Raw genomic sequence first — 17,011 nt, 5'->3', positions numbered from 1 at the left:
CGAAATCACCCGATCAGCCAGATATGGACCATACGCACCAAGATAGGAGTGCTAATTTACCTGCTGGTTGGGATTTTTAATGGTACGTGCAATGCAAAAACAAAATCGGTCCTTTAAGCGACCGGAAACGATCGGTTGGCTCTTCTAAAAATATCACATTTCAGCCAATGCGGTGCGTAATCAAACCCCGTACGTACTTCCCATGTACTTCGATACACCATCCACTTAAGCTACACCCCGCATTTTACGCGCTTCATGATAAATGCAAAATGAATATTCATTGCAAAACTTTAACACACAAAACTCAAATAAAGCTCCAAAAGCACAGCGAGCTGGAGAGGAAAAAAAATACGTAACCACAACGATTGCGTGACGGGTTTTTTGAGTTTTTATCGGGTGATTAGCCCTTAGGACTTCATTAGCGATTTATAACGGACCTTCCGAAAAGGAGAAGTGGGAAGAATAGCTGAGAAGATGTGGTGCTGTTCAGTAGCAATATGATAATGATACTGATTGATCAGATAAGTGGATTTGCGATGGTTTTATTTAATTTTCGCTTGTTAAAGATGTAACATTTTACATCTCTAAAAAGTTTTCGTTGTCTATAGATTTTTAGGAAGTCACATGACCTTCATGTCGATCAATTAGTAGCATACCAATGATACACCTATGTGTTCTAATATGTTCACGAAACTTCTCTACTCAAAACACCTCTCGCGACGAACGAAACTGGGACTATATCGAACTTATATAATTCCAGTACTCACATGTGAATGACACCGGACAACCCGACCTGTCAAGTAGTACACATGGACAGAGGAGGCATGGTAGGCCCAAATTGAGATCGAGTGATGGTGTTGATGTGTAAGCCAGAAAACCAGCGCATAAGTAAGTAAGTCTGACAAAAGCAAACCCAATTGAACTACGATTTGTTCCAAAACATTCTGAGGAACTCGAAGCACTACTAGTCGAAATTCTTCATCTTGCATAACATCGCTCCATAACCTGTGTGCTTAAAATCTATCAAGTTTGTTGTCTTATGTCACTAAACACATTATAAAACTTTAATTGCTATACCAGCTTCTTAATCAGGCTCATGCTGGGCGATAAAAAGAACATTAAACTTCGAATTTCCACTCAAAAACCGCGAAATTCAAGAGGGATTTGCGTATGAATGGGCCTATTGCTCATTTTATTTTTACGCCCATAAGCGTCCACAACTCAGCAGGGAGTGGGTGTGCTGAAAATCTGCTATGCTACTTCTACATCGTCACCGATACAACCCACAATTGGATAAAGAGCTTAGCTCACAATCGACAGCTCTCAACAGCATCCTCAAGTGACTTGTCTAGGACTCTTTACCGCTTCCCGATATATCATTGTTCTTCGTTTTCAACTACCGTCTAATGGACTTCCATAATTTTGGTACAATATATGACGTGGGGTGAAATAAGATGGCCACTGCTTTTAGCCCAAAAAAAACCCATCTCAAGGACATAAGGACAGTTCGCGGCTGAGCAAAATATCGAGTGGTTGCACGTGACAACCGTTAGGAAAATTTATCAAACAAAACCGCCTCGTTTTGTTGGAGTGGAGTGTTGTACACAGGATTGGACATTATACACGCAGAGCAACGCTCTAACAACTTTGGAATTTAGATACCCATTTCCCTTTCCAATTCCAAGGTGAAGATTAATTGCTCCGATACATACCGTACGCCATCTCGCCGCTCCGTGTTTGGAACAGATGCAGAACACACCGAATGCTCATAAAGTACGCACGAACGGAATGCAAATGTTTTGCTGGTACCTCACACTGTTTGTCATCGTAAAATGTACAACCGGGCACGTTACCGTAGCGTAGGTCGTAAAATTTCAAATGACTTTCACGTTGGATTGAATGATAGTGTCGTTGTGAAAGGGTTTATTCGTACTTCAGTTTCGTGACGATTGGACTGCACAGGGTCTGGAATTGTCTTATGAAATAGGTGTTGTTGAATCTGATATGAGTTCTGAACTACAGAGCTTTATTTTTATCGGCTTCTTCTTCTACGATCTACTACTAATTTACTATTTTCCACGTTTTACTGAAAATAACACCAATGCGTGAGCTCTCAGGACAATGTATTCCTTTGGTAAACTAGAAATACAAAACACCATTGTCTAAAAGTCAGTCCAAAAAGAAATTTATACAATTATACCCAGTAATCTGCTGATAAGTTGTGAAAAATCAAAAACCCGTTTATATTTGAAACTAGTATTGAGCAAGGTGCTATAAACAACATCTCTTTGCAAATGAAAGACGAACCCTGCAACCCTCTCTGCTTTGACAGGACGCAGTTTGTTGATAAACACAATTTTGCCAGAACCCGCAAAATCGAAAATTCGATCGAAATGAATCGAGGGAAAATCACATTTGGTAAAATTAATCTCAAATCTTCCGCCCCATCCACTAGCTCTACAGAGAGTGCGGAAAATCCTTCAGCATCGTCTGGTAAGTATAAAAGCATCGGTTTTCACCAAAAACATATTCCAATCAAGTTGTGCTTCGTTTGTTGTTTTAGATGGAACCGTGTCCGGATTTGGATCGTTTGGACGAAAGGAAAATGCCAAAGATGATCCAGTCGAGCGTATATCTGAAGAGTTAGACAACAGCAAACTACAAGAAGTGATGGGTATATCCGGCTTTGGTCGAAAACAAGCCAAGCAGTTCGATATTAACGAAATGATACAAAAAGCAAAACAAAACGCACCGAAGGCGGTGGTGGATCAGAAGACTATCATTGAAACGGATGGAGATAACAAAAACAAAGATCAAGACGACGACGAAGATGATGACGAAGAGGATGAAGAAGTGATTGGTCCAGTACCGACTGGAGGTGTGAACGAAGCTCGACGCAAGAAAGTGGATAAAGGGGAAGAATCGGACGGTGATGATGACGAGGATGAGCAGGATGACGATGAGTTCGATGAAGATGCACCCATCAATAAGTTACCTCACTCGCACGAGGTAGAGATGCGGCACGGAAGCAAAGCGGTGATTGCACTTGCCAGTGACCCATCCGGTGTTCGACTCGCTTCCGGTTCGATGGACTACAATCTCAACTTTTGGGACTTTTCCGGCATGGACAAGTCGATGAAAAGTTTCCGTTCGATGCAACCGTGTGAAAATCATCCCATCCGCAATCTGTACTACTCCTTTTCGGGCGATATGATGCTGGTCGTGTCGGGAAGTTCCCAGGCGAAGGTGCTCGATCGCGATGGGTTCGAGAAGATGGAGTGCGTAAAGGGAGATCAATACATTGCGGACATGTCTAAAACGAAGGGTCACATTGCGGGTCTGACCAGTGGATGCTGGAGCCCGGTTCGTCGTGAAGAGTTCCTTACGAGCGGCATGGACTCAACGCTCCGAACCTGGGTGTTTGCGAAGACGAAGGAGCAGCGTGCCGTCATAAAAACACGTGCACAGGGCGGGCTGAAAACGATTCCAACGAGCTGTGCTTACAATCGCGATGGCACACTAATTGCGGCCGGATGCAGTGATGGGTCGCTGCAAACCTGGGACACGCGTAAAATGTTCGTCCACACGACACACTGCATACGGGATGCACATACAAAGGGTGCCGATATCTCGTCGGTGTTATTTTCATACTCCGGCTTTCAGTTGGCTTCTCGTTCGATGGATGAAACGCTCAAGTTGTGGGACATGCGAGCCTTTAAGAAACCGCTACACGTGTTCGGCGGATTGTTCAGCCGGTACGATACGACCGATTGTTGCTTCAGTCCGGACGATACAATGGTTTTGACCGGTGAATCCCTTCCGAAAGGTGCCAAACAGGCCAACCTTTTCGTGTACGATACGAAAACGTTCGAAACGGTTGCGAAACTGCCGATCACTGATTCCCACGTCATTCGCACATTGTGGCACCCGAAGTTGAACCAAATATTCGTCGGATGCGGTAATGGTATCATACGCGGGCTGTACGACGAGAAGCGAAGTATGCGCGGTGCCAAGCTGTGTGTCGTAAGGACACATCGGAAGAAGAAAGACTCGGAAATTGTCGGCACCACGCAGATTATCACACCGCACGCTTTGCCAATGTTCCGGCAGGAAAAGACCCGCTCGGTGCGCAAGAAGCTGGAGAAGGATCGTATGGATCCGGTAAAATCTAAACGACCCGATCTGCCGATTACCAGTGGCCAGGGAGGACGTGTCGCAAGCTCCGGTGGAACGCTTTCGTCATACGTCATTCGAAATTTGGGTTTGAGCAAGCGCGTGGAGGATGATCAGGATCCGCGCGAGGCCATCCTGAAGTACGCTAAGGAGGCGGCAGAAAACCCGTACTGGATTGCGCCCGCATACGCCAAAACGCAACCCAAACCTATTTTCAACAGCGAGGATGAACCAGAAGCAAAGAAGACAAAAACGGAGCAGTAAGGTAGCATAGTATGTTGCATCGCTTAATTCTGTTGGCAACGTTAGCCTATTATTCAGTGGTAATTTAATAGTAAATTAAAGATAAATGATGCAGTCTCGCAACACTACAAAATGCCATCCTGTAGGCGGAAACAGTCCGAAACGATTTTCCACTTGTCTCCCTGGGCCGTGATCATGAACGTTTGCTGGAATGGTTTCGCTGGGTGTTCGTGAAACTTGACCATGCCGGCCACTTGCATGACGAAGGTTAGCTGGGAGGATACGGCATCGTCTACGATGGGCTGTGCATCGATCGATATGACTGTGTGCTCCGAGCGTGGCAGATCATGGAAGTATTTCTGTATTTCTTCCTTGCCCTTCGCACCATTCCCATTCCACACGAGCAGCCCCGTGTCCATGTATAGTGGGCCCATATGCTGTATGAAAATAAAAGCACATTTACTCACTGCAAAACGATGCCATGTTTAAAAAAAATCATACCTGACGCTTCTTATCCACATGATCGTAGTACAGCTTTACGAATGCTTCCGCTGTGGTACATACGGTGTCGATTTTCGACCGCATTTCCTGCAATAAAAACGTAATTTTGCGCTCACCAAATGAGGTTTATTGCTGCGACTGTGCCCAGGATACTTACGGTATCAACTTTAGCAGAAGCCATAGTGATTTTGGTTGGGGTTTCTAATGTAAACTGAAGAAAATCAACAAAACGCGGCGCCAACAAAGCCGGTTCAAGAACAGTTTGTCTTGTTTACGTTTTAGTTATTTTGACGTTTGTCGCTGGAACACAGTGGGATATGTCTACGCATGTTTGTGCATTTGTTTTTATTTTTACCGTCAATCAGATAATTTGTCCCATGGCTGTCCTTTAGTGATCTGTGCGGGAGGTAATCCCGCGTCGTTTACAAGCACAAGTTGCACATTGTTACTCGTTTCCTGTGTTGTGCCGTAAATGTTTTATGTTTCTTGTAATATATCCGGTTCTGTTCTGTTTTTTTTATTATCAGCTAACAACTGCAAACACGCTTAGTAAGTGTTATGATGTATTAATGGTGAGGGAAAACTCATTTGATTACCACCTTCATCAACAGCATTTCAGGATGAATCGAGCCGGAACAGGACCAGGAACAGTGATTATGGATGCCTTGAAGTGTCGATTCTGCCTTGAGCCGCATTATCCTGCGAGTGGAAGCTTTTCGATACTGAATTTACCGTTCAGTATCGCACTCAAGCGAGTATTTTCATTTGAGGTGGCTATTAAGGCTACAATCTGGTCATTTGCGCTTACCAATTGATTGAAAAATTCTTTTCCAGGTCAAATCGGAGCAACATTTACCCGACTATGCGTGTAAGGTGTGTTCCTCGATGGTATGGAAATTCTATACATACAGTGTCATGGTGGAAGACAATCAACACAAACTGCAACAAGAATGCTCGTCGATGAATGCAGTCACTCCACGGAATCTCGCAGGAGGTTACCGCATGAATGGTCATGAGCATTTGGCCATTAAACGAGAACCGATTGAACTTAGTAACAATCCTGTACCTACATGCTCTAATAATGCCGCCATCGACCAAAATTCACAACATAGCATTAAAGCTGTACCACAGGACGAGGCGAGCACGCCGCATGAAGCTGTTGTAAGTCGTGAAGTCGTTTCGGAAGTTATGGCAATGCCCGTTTCAGAAAACGGAGAAGCTGGAGATGTTAATATGGAAGAACGCGACCCGATTGAACTTAGTAGTGTTCTTGTGCCTACGTGCGCTAGTAATGGCGTCGCCGACGAAAATGCACATCATAGCATTAAACCTGAACCACAGGAAGAGGCCATCATGCCGGATGAAGTTGCCGGTGACGGCGCTTCAGAAGTTATATCACAGCCTGTTTCAGAAGACGATGATGATGGAAGTATCAAGTTGGAAGAATACGTTCTCCAACCATACATTGAAGAAAGCGATACAAGTATTGTGAATAAGATTACTCAGGAACATCAGGCAGAAGTGCCTGTTGTAAATCGTGAAGTTGCTTCTGTTGTAGAAAATGGTGTTTCTGCTAATATTGAGATGGAAAAACAGGGTGTAACAACACACGATAAAGAAAGTAATACAGGTATTGCGGAAAAAGTTTCCCAGGAGCATCAGGCAGAAGACGAAAATAGCAGCACCAGAAACATGATGGACTACGATAACCCAGCCGACGAAACAACCGAATCTGATGCATCCTCCGCTAGCAAAAAAAATGTTTTGGGAAATGGTATTTCTGCTAATATTGAGATGGAAGAACAGGGTGCAACAACACACGTTGAAGAAAGTAATACAGTTTCCCAGGAGCATCAGGCAGAAGACGAAAATAGCAGCTCCAGAAACATGATGGACTACGATAACCCAGCCGACGAAACAACCGAACCTGATGCATCCTCTGCTAGCAAAAAAAATGTTTTAGAAAATGGTGATTCTGCTAATATTGAGATGGAAAAACAGGGTGTAACAACACACGATAAAGAACGTAATACAGGTATCGCGGAAAAAGTCACCCAAGAGCTTCAGGCGGAGGACGAAAATAGCAGCACCAGAAACATGATGGACTACGATAACCCAGCCGACGAAACAACCGAACCTGATGCATCCTCCACTAGCAGTTCCCACAACAATGCACACAATCAGACTCAAACCGAGAAAGATCAACTAATCCTGTGCGATAAGTGTGAAAGTTGGTTCGCCAACTTAGCGCAACTGAGAAATCATCAGCGTATTCACAAAACGAGTGAATGTCCTATCTGCAAAAGGATGATAAAGGGTGACTTTATATCGCAGCATCTTGCCGCCCACGAAGGTGCATTTCATTGCGATATATGTGACGCAACGTTCGGGTGTTCCAGCAGCTTGCGAATACACAAAGATTTGAAACATGCGGACGATTCGCAAACAGACGACGAGAAGTTTCCCTGCAAGCTTTGCGAACAAACGTTCCAAAATAAAACACAGCTGTCCCGCCACCAGAGGCAACACAAAATGGCACGATGTAATATTTGCAATGAACAGATTCGCAGTACGCTCATGCAGAACCACATGTCCGTTCATCGGGGCGCATACCACTGTGAAGTGTGCAAGAAACCGTTTTCATCTCGCACGAACTTGATGAGACATAAAAGAGCAAAACATACCCCGAAAGTGTTATCGGAGTACATCGGCCGGTGTGATCGGTGTGGTCTTACCTTTCCCAATCAAACCAAGCTGTCAGCTCATATAAAGGGACACCAGCGGAAACAGTGCCATATTTGCAAGAAAGAGTTTCGGCCTAATAAGATAAAGGAACATCTCGCTTCACATGACGGTGCATTCCGGTGTGGTAACTGTAAGAAGACGTTTTCTACTAAGTACAGCTTAAAGAAACACAATCGTGTATCTACCCGTTGTACAGCTGAAAGCAGTGACAGTGACTCAGAGTATGAATTATCACCAGAATCAACGGATGAATCGGTTTAGTTATTTGGACACTATAACCGGCTCCACCGTTACAGAGGTATATACTGCCGATTGGATTGAGGACCAATGGGACGAAAGATATGATGGCTGGGGCACGTGATAAGGATGTCGAACTCATGCCCTAGCAGGAAGGTGCTCGTTTGCGACCTACTCGACATGACGCGTACAGGAGCACGTATGATGATGCTCGAATTAAATCTAGTAACAGTGCCCATGGCCGTAAATTTTGTTTTTGAAACACACACTTTTACTTTAGTGAACGTCGGGAGTTATCGAGTTCGATATCCTTTTTTCTTTTTATTAGCAGTTCAACAACTGTTGTTAGTATAGTATATCTTTATAAAAAGGCATTCTAAATGTTAAGCATTGTACTTACAACAAGTTAGTCAGTCTGATGTACGGGTATTACGAATGCCAGTCGTCTCACTCCGGGTATGATGCATTATCTTCCGTTTTGCCAGACTGTACCGTACAGTCAATTAGTATTAAAGTATCTGTAGAAAAAAAAAAACAAAATTCACCATTTCGCTGTACAAAATCCGAAAGTTCACGGTGTCTATTCGTTCTGTACATAAAAGTCCCAAAGTTGTTATACTTGAACGGTGCGTTTGAACACGAACTCGAACAGGTTATGTTCGAATCCCACCGTTCCACGTTCGAACTGTCAGAATATGTCCGTTGCGTTTACACCCGCCCTAGTACAGCGCTTGACAATCGACGCCATCTTCCAATTTGCCATTTTTATAAACAAAGTGCTTGTGGACGGATGCCGTGTCGCCGAGACGTCCGTGTTATTTCTCGCCATTGATGACCATGTTCAACGCCGATGTCTGGAAATTGTGGGAAAGAAGCGGAAAATCCGAGTTGTAAATATCGTTTCTTGGTTCGCTTATGCCGGTTGCATTTCGTGCTTCGTGCGTCGCGTTTGGTGTGGATTCGAGCCATTGCAAAAGTGTCCTCCGCGCCTCATCCTCCCCCCCAGCACTCCATCTTCCGAGTGGCATGTGAAAATGTCAAAGTGATGAAATTCGCTTACGTGAGGCCAATCCCGTATTTCGTGGAGTCGCGCCGATATGTTGAATTTCGACCGCCGGCAAGATGAATGGCCCACGGACGGAACTCGAATGGCAAACGCGACCATCCGACCGGGCGAACGAGCGCGGGTTTGCGTCGAGCTGCGCTTCCTTTCCGTCCTTATCCGCCTACCTACATTCACTAACGCAGTGCGTATTATGTTCTTGGTGTTTTGTTTATCTTCCTTCCTGTGCCGTGTGGTCCATCTTTCGACGTGGGAACCAGCTTGAAGCAATGCAAGGCACTACTGAAGGACGATCAGCAGAGTCCACTGTTCGGGAAGAACGAGCGCACGAAAGGCATCTCCCGGGCAATTTATGAGCTCATCTCGCGTGGCATCCACGGCCAGCTGAAAAAGGATAGCGTACTGCAAATCCTTGGAGAGCTTGTGGTAAGTGGAACGGACACTCTTGCCGTGCTTGCCGGAAGCGTCTCATATGTTTTCAATTCCATCTCTTTACAGAGCCTGCACAATGACGTTCCTTCTATACTGCTCGATGTGTTCGGGATCTTCGATGCGGAAACAGCTGGCGCCGGTGGAGATGCACCACCGAGCGAAGAACGATCACTATTTTGTTACATCGTGAAGGAGACAGAACGGTTTCTGTCGGAAAAACTACTGAAGGAAAGGTTGGAAATCGATACGCTGCAGGATGTGGGCACAATCAAGAACCGCAGTTTTTACACACGGTTCATCAAAGTGAAAACAAAGCTCTAGTAAGCTCATCTCGGCCAAATGTTCGCTTGGTAGGTTTCCTATTTAAAAGAGTGATAATTTTTCTTCCAGCTACAAGCAACGTCGATTCAATCTGTTCCGCGAAGAGAGTGAAGGCTATGCGAAGCTTATTACGGAGCTAAATCAAGAATTCAATCAGGACACGGTGACCGTACAGAATGTGCTGGAAATTATCAAATCGTTGATCGGGTGCTTCAATCTCGACCCGAACCGGGTGCTCGACATTATACTGGAGTCGTTCGAAGCGCGCCCGGAACAGGATCGAATTTTCATACCATTGCTGCAGGCCTACATCAACGATGGAAACATCATCTGCGAGGTGCTCGGGTACAAGTACCGATACTTTGCGGACGTACAGACACCGGTGTCACTGTTCAAGGTTACCGCATTGTTGCTTCAGCACCGTGTTATAAAGCTGGAAGATATTTACGCGTGGGTAAGTAGCAGGAATGCAACCGAAACTACTGTGTGCAGCAGCTTAATATGTATTTTCCTCCGCAATCCTTTAGTTAAATCCACCAGACAAGACGATCGTAGCGGATTGGGAAGCTGAAATGGCACAGGCGAAGGAGTTTGTGCGTAAGCTGAACGTAATCCTTACCAACAAGGACAAGGAACCGGAACAGGAGCCCGAGTTCGAAACGGCACCGGAAAAGTATGCGCTGAACCAGAAGTGGGGTCTTTGCGAGGCAATGCTAATGATTGGGGATTGGAACACGGCGCAGCAGTTGATACGCAAACTTCCGGAACAGTCGGTCATGGTGCATGAACCGATCGCGCAAGCACTGTGCCGATTGTTGCACATGATCATTGAGCCGGTTTACCGTTTAAAGTGTGCCCTGCCGGCAAATATAAAGGGTCGCGCCATTTCGACGTTCGGTGTGCTGAATAAGCTCGCACCACCACCGGTAACTACGCTGACCAAGCTCCGGCTACATGCATTCCCGATGTTTACCGCTCTCGGACCATCGCTGCACTACGATTCGGTGCTACTGTACAAGCTGCTCCGTTTGATGCGCGTCATACTGACCGACATGAATGTGGATCCGCTTAACCCGCCAGCGCCGGGCAGTACGCTGACGGAGCACGAGCAGCTGTACTATGACATTCTGTCGCTGCTAGATTCGTCCGTGCTGCCAGCCTTGGCTTACATGGACTGCAACTGTTGCGTGGCGGAAGAAATTTGGTCCATCGTAAAGCTCTATCCGTACCAGTATCGATACAGCTTGTATGCACGCTGGAAGAACGATACCTTTCAGCTGCAGCCCCAGTTGATCCACCGGCGCGGCACAGCTCAGAAGCAAATCAAAGCGCTAATGAAGCGGGTTAGCAAGGAGAACAGTAAACCGGTGGGCAGACTGATTGGCAAGCTGAGCCACTGTTCGCCCGGATTCCTGTTTGAATACGTAAGTGGCATATTCGAGCTCTGGGCTTCTGCAGTTTCTTGTCATGCATACGGTAATTCTTATCCGTTTCCCCGTAGATTCTCCTGCAAATACAGATCTATGACAATCTGATCGCACCGGTTGTGGACTCGCTTAAATATCTCACCTCGCTTTCGTACGATGTGCTCGGGTACTGTCTTATCGAAGCGCTCGAGCAGGTCGATCGGAATCCGATGCAAAACGACGGCACCAGCATCTCGCTGTGGTTGCAAAGTTTGGCCAACTTCTGCGGTGCCATCTACAAGAAGTATAACATCGAGCTGAGCGGTTTGCTGCAGTATGTGGCGAACCAGCTGAAGTCACACAAAAGTCTCGATTTGCTTATACTGAAGGAGGTGGTACAGAAGATGGCCGGCATCGAGGCGGCCGAAGAGATGACGAACGAGCAGCTGCAAGCGATGTGCGGCGGAGAGCTGTTGCGCGGTGAGGCAGGCTACTTCAGCCAGGTGCGCAACACGAAGAAGTCCTCGCAGCGTCTTAAGGAAGCGCTTGCCAGCAATGACCTGGCGGTGGCACTGTGTCTATTGATAGCGCAGCAGAAACATTGCGTCATCTATCGTGAGACGGCCCAAAGTCATCTGAAGCTGGTGGGCAAACTGTACGATCAGTGCCAGGATACGTTGGTACAGTTTGGGACGTTCCTAGGGTCAACGTACTCGGTGGAGGAGTACGTCGAACGGTTACCGACCATACACAACATGCTGCAGAAGTATCACATACACTCGGATGTGGCGTTTTTCCTAGCGCGTCCAATGTTCTCCCACGCAATAAATGTAAGAACGGATGAAATAGCCCCAGGGGACAAGAGGATTTATTGATTTGTACTATTTTTTTTATGTTGTAGCAAAAATACGACCAGTTGCGTAAAGCGGAACCAAACGGGAAAAAGCTGTCAACCTCGCAGAAGATGGCCAAATACCTCGAAGCCACGGCACAGGTCATGAATCCGGTAATTGAATCCGTTCGCCCACTGCATCCGCCGAAGATTTGGGAAGATATCAGTCCCCAGTTTCTGGTCAGCTTTTGGTCGCTGTCGATGTACGATTTGCAAGTACCGATGGAGAGTTACCAGCGAGAAATCAGCAAACTCAAACAGCTGTCGATGGCCGTAATGGAGTCGAAGGAACAGAACGCATCCAAGAACAAGAAGGAACAGGAACGATACATCGCTCTGATGGATAAACTGCAGGACGAGCGCAAGAAGCAGCAGGAGCACGTGGATAAAATCATGCACCGGTTGACCAATGAGAAAGACTGTTGGTTCCTATCGCGATCGGCTAAATCGGCCAAAAATGAAACGATCACCCAGTTCCTGCAGCTGTGTCTATTTCCGCGCTGCACGTTTACCGCGCTGGATGCGATCTACTGTGCAAAGTTTGTGCACACCATCCACAACCTGAAGACGGCCAATTTTTCCACCCTGCTTTGTTACGATCGGGTGCGTTAGTTAGCCATGCTTGCAACCGAGTTCATTTCTAATAGTTTCTCATCTTCATTGCACAGATATTCTGCGACATCACGTACTCGGTAACATCCTGCACAGAGAACGAAGCGACTCGTTACGGCCGGTTCCTCTGTGCGATGCTGGAAACGGTAATGCGTTGGCATTCGGATGAGGCAACGTTCAACAAGGAATGTGCCAACTATCCCGGCTTTGTGACCAAATTTCGCGTCAGCAACCAATACTCGGAGGCAATCGATCATGTGAACTACGAAAACTATAGGCATGTTTGCCACAAATGGCACTACAAGATCACCAAAGCGATGGTGTTCTGTTTGGATTCGAAGGATTACATGCAGATCCGCAATTCGCTGATCATTCTAATGCGCATTTTGCCCCACTTTCCGGTGTTGACCAAGTTGTCCCAGATTCTCGAGAAGAAGGTGGAAAAGGTTAGGGAGGAGGAAAAGAACCAACGGCAAGATCTGTTCGTCCTGGCATCGAGCTACATCGGTCAGCTGAAGGCGAAAGCGGGCCAAATGATGTTGGAATCCGATTTCCATCAAGTGCCGGAGAAGACATTCAAATCGGCCGCTTCTACCGCAACGGCAACAACTGCCGTTGATCAGCAGCAGCAACAGCAGCAGCAGGGTACGAAATCATCAGTCAATGGTAATGATATCAAAGGTGAGATACGAGAGTGTTGGTAGGTTGGAAATAAGAAAAAAAAAACTAATTATTCATCAATATTCCTTACCTAGGTGGACAGAGCACGAGGCAGGTATCTGGAGGAGGAAACAGTAATTCTGGATCATCGATGGGCAACGGTACAATCAGCGGAACAGCAGGTGGAAACTCATTATCGTCATCATCTAGTTCCGCAGGTGCAACGGCGAATGGTAGTCTAGGGAGTAGTGGCAGCGATCATCATCGCGGTATCGACGTGGTAAAGAAAGAACCGTCGTCCACAGCTTCTTCCGTGTCACGGGACAATGTAGGGTCCTCTTCGGCGAATCGCGAATCCTCTGTTTCAATGACACGTGAAAAGTCTTCGAAGGAAATCAAACGGGAAGAGCGTGCTAGGGAGAAGGAACGAGAGCGTGAGGAAGCGGCCGCTGCGCTTGCAGCACTTAGCACGGATCGCAAACGTGAGAAGGAGAAGCGGCGGGATAAGCGAGGTATGCTGGAATTAGTTATGAGAGTAGAAGATCAGAATAACATTCAACGTTTTCCATTTAAAAGATCATTACGATCACGAACGGGAATCGAGAACCAGTGAAAGAGACCTAGCGCCAAGGGATCGCAGCGAAAGGGATTTAAGCTCGGTGTCCAACTCCAGCAACGAACAGCAGCACAGCAGCAGTACACGACGTAGTCAGGACCCCCCCGAACATGATAGAGGTGCGTACAAATCTCGCCACCGATGGTTTGCACAGCACAATCGATACTAATACGCCATTTGCCCGTTTCCGATCTCTGCAGAAATGAAGCGCCGCAAGCTGGAAGGCTCTAGCTCCTCGAAGGTTAGTATACTGGAGGTGTCGAACGGTCGGTAACGGGCGGTCTCTTCGCATACTCGAAAGGTGCACAAGGAAGGCAAGGATAGCGATCGCGAAGGCAAATGATCAGCAAGAGCAACATTCACACATTCACAGACACAGTAATGTGATATGGCAGCCGGTGGTGACAGCGGTGCAGTCAAACCATTCGTCGGTGCTAACTGTTTCGTTGCACACAAGTGCGTGCGTGGTTTTTGTTTCACGGAAGGTTGTTTCATCCCAGCGTGCGGGACATTCCTTCAACCCGATGCGTAGCTGGTGCTGCTGTCTCATTCCTGAAGGAATGAGGGGTTTGCGGACAGATGTACACGAGAGGTGAAAAAGAAATGGACGGCATACACACTTTCGAACGATTTCTTTCTACCCAAACCGCGTGGGGTTAGCACGTGGGGGTTTTCCTTATTAATACGGCAACTTTCGATCAAATGGCGCATCTGTTGCAATGCGGGCTTCCTTGTGGAAACACACAGCTTGATTAATCGCCTAATGAGACGTTTGTACTGCACGGCTGGAGTATCGCAACACCTTCCATGGATCGTTTGGAACGAGGTCTCAATGTAGAGAGGGGTTTCATGAAGTTACGACGCAAGCTACATGCTACACGGAAGCCGCTGCGCGGAGAGATATCTTCAACGTACAGGGCAGACTGATCATTGGCAAAACCTTTGGCGGAATGGCGTAACACTGCGTAACAAGTAAGCCCATTGAGACGCGAGTGAGCATGCAAGTAGGCAGAGTCCCGCACAGGAATATGTTTGCATTCCCCACAACCTTTCACTCGTGTGATGGTTTGTTTTTTTCGGTACGAACTGAGTGCGAACGTAGCAATATCCCATGAAGTGACGCCGGGCTGTGTGTAGTTTTTCCGGTTAGCAAAGTGCAAACTTCTGTCAATCGTACGGCGGGTCGTTGTGGTCGCATTTTGTAGTACAGAACTCTCGTCCCCTCCAATGCCAAGAGGTATGTATAAGCGTGTTAGAACGGTTTGTGACACAAATTCATTTCAATTCAACCTTGTTTTGTGTGTGTTTTTGTGTGCTACCAATCGGGTGATAACTTTGGCCAAATTCAATCGGTAACCTTTCGAAGGGGTTCGCGGTTTGCTTTTTTTTTTTATTTCAACATTGGGTATTTGTTATTTCGGTGGGTTTCCGGACGGGGGAAAAATGTGGCGCATTTCTCTCTGCTAATCATCCTATCGGTGATCATCTCTCTTGTCCTACTCACAATGTGACCAATGGGTCAGGACGAACAATACAGTCAAACCTGTTGCTACTGATCGGTTGCGAACGAGACAGAAAACAAAACTCTTACATAGTAATCGACAAGTATAGCGCGATGGAACCACCCGCAACGGAATGTCATTAACCTGGTATCTTTCTCCCTCCTGGATAACGTCTTTCTACATCCGATCGCAGAGCAAACACGACGACAGTGTCAGCAGCTCCAATCAGCAGCTCATGTCCGAATCGAAAAAAGAGCGCAGCAGCAAGACGAAGGATAAGCGCGACAAGACTGACGAAGAGAAGGAACTACGCAAGGAGCGTAAGCTGGGCCGCAAACGGGTACACCGATGTTCCACAACGCCCGGGCGCGAAAGCTTCAACACGATCGCAAACAATTAACAATCGCGCTCTCCGTTTTGTGTTTTGTCTTTCAGCAGGAACGCAATCCGGAGGAATCGCTGCTCACGGATAAACGGTTACGCCGGGAAGAGGAAAAGGCAAGCAAGTTGCTATCCCACCAGAACGGTGATAACGACGGCGATCTACCGCCCATGTCCGTATCGTCCTCACACCGGGAAAAGCACCATCATCATCATATGAAGGAAAAGTCACCCTCGTACCATCCTGGCAGCGGCGGTGGTGGTGGTGGTGGTGGCGGAGGTAGTGGCAGCGTGCTGCGCGATCACCGCGAACGTTCGCACGATCGTGGATTGGATCGCGGTGAGAAGCAGTACTTTACGAAGACTTCCCGCACACGTTCGGGGTACTAGAGATAGACGGTAGAGTTATTGTAAAAAAAAAGTCGAAAATAATACAAAAGAGCGTACACATACCGAGCGAGACAGTGTCAGGGTAGGGCAAAACGATGGAAAAATGATTTTAAACAAAACAACCTCTCGGTACTGATGACTCCCCCAACAGTGCGTGTACGAATTCGATTGGCAAACCGCTCAATAGGCTACAGTCTCCGTTCACTGAGTATTGTGGGGGGAGCTTTTAGTGCTGTAAAGTTAAGTAAACTGTACTAAATGGATCAGCTTAATCATTTATCGTTTAGAATTCGTTGTTCCTGTTCTAGCTCTGCTGGTTAATCTGTTAGCTTATCTTGTAAGGTCTACGCAAACTGAAACGAGTTGGTTTACGTTCCAGTTTATTATGACTGTCGTGAATACGTTCCGTGTGGAGAGTTGCAGTTAAGCTAAACTATTATGCAGCTAGGGACGTGACATGGATTTGCGTACACACAGATCTACTAGGGCGAGCAGCAGTGCTCTGATCAGCATGTACTAAGCTCTGCGTATTTTAATTGCACTTCACTGGTTCACTGGCAACCGTGAGGACCGTGCGGAATATGTTCAGGGAAGGAATGTTAGCAAAAAATAAATTCAATTTTACCTCTGTTGAATGACAGCGAGCATGCTCGAAAGAGGCAAACGTTCGGTTGATTCGGTATCATTTAAGGAGTGCAAAAGTAATCAGGAAAAGTTGTGTATATTTTAAGCTAGACACACGATATAATAGCAGTAGAATTATAATAAACTTTCTAGAGTTTAAAGGAGTAAAAAAAAACTTGTTTTATTTGGTTTCATTGCATGTTGTTTAAGTGT

At 46.5% G+C, this 17,011-nt stretch overlaps 4 protein-coding genes across 4 annotated transcripts; 3 read left to right on the top strand and 1 right to left on the bottom strand.

The window, feature by feature from the left end:
- The first annotated feature begins 2,393 nt into the window (after positions 1-2,393).
- Positions 2,394-4,437, top strand: LOC128714630 (gastrulation defective protein 1 homolog). Its single transcript, XM_053809504.1, has 2 exons — positions 2,394-2,493; positions 2,564-4,437. Exons 1-2 carry the CDS (start codon positions 2,394-2,396, stop codon positions 4,435-4,437), a joined length of 1,974 nt encoding a protein of 657 aa, XP_053665479.1.
- A 104-nt stretch (positions 4,438-4,541) lies between these two features.
- LOC128710920 (NTF2-related export protein) lies at positions 4,542-5,098 on the bottom strand. Its single transcript, XM_053805785.1, has 3 exons — positions 5,075-5,098; positions 4,918-5,004; positions 4,542-4,853 (listed from the first exon to the last, which is right to left on the bottom strand). Exons 1-3 carry the CDS (start codon positions 5,096-5,098, stop codon positions 4,542-4,544), a joined length of 423 nt encoding a protein of 140 aa, XP_053661760.1.
- Positions 5,099-5,573: 475 nt separating this feature from the next.
- LOC128711110 (zinc finger protein 271) lies at positions 5,574-7,923 on the top strand. The gene is made up of 4 exons (XM_053805975.1): positions 5,574-5,687; positions 5,752-6,117; positions 6,319-6,400; positions 6,953-7,923. Exons 1-4 carry the CDS (start codon positions 5,574-5,576, stop codon positions 7,921-7,923), a joined length of 1,533 nt encoding a protein of 510 aa, XP_053661950.1.
- An 807-nt stretch (positions 7,924-8,730) lies between these two features.
- Positions 8,731-16,174, top strand: LOC128711166 (THO complex subunit 2). Its single transcript, XM_053806031.1, has 13 exons — positions 8,731-8,789; positions 9,223-9,388; positions 9,461-9,714; positions 9,785-10,169; positions 10,243-11,139; positions 11,217-11,951; positions 12,023-12,616; positions 12,682-13,306; positions 13,381-13,797; positions 13,862-14,020; positions 14,102-14,142; positions 15,597-15,743; positions 15,839-16,174. The coding sequence occupies exons 1-13, from the start codon at positions 8,731-8,733 to the stop codon at positions 16,172-16,174; spliced, it is 4,815 nt and encodes a 1,604-aa protein (XP_053662006.1).
- The last annotated feature ends 837 nt before the right edge of the window (positions 16,175-17,011 follow it).

Source organism: Anopheles marshallii, chromosome 3, assembly GCF_943734725.1.
Source record: "Anopheles marshallii chromosome 3, idAnoMarsDA_429_01, whole genome shotgun sequence".
NCBI classification, from domain to species: Eukaryota; Metazoa; Arthropoda; class Insecta; order Diptera; family Culicidae; genus Anopheles; species Anopheles marshallii.
Note: the sequence above shows the minus strand (reverse complement) of the source record. Positions and strands in the feature narration are given on the sequence as shown.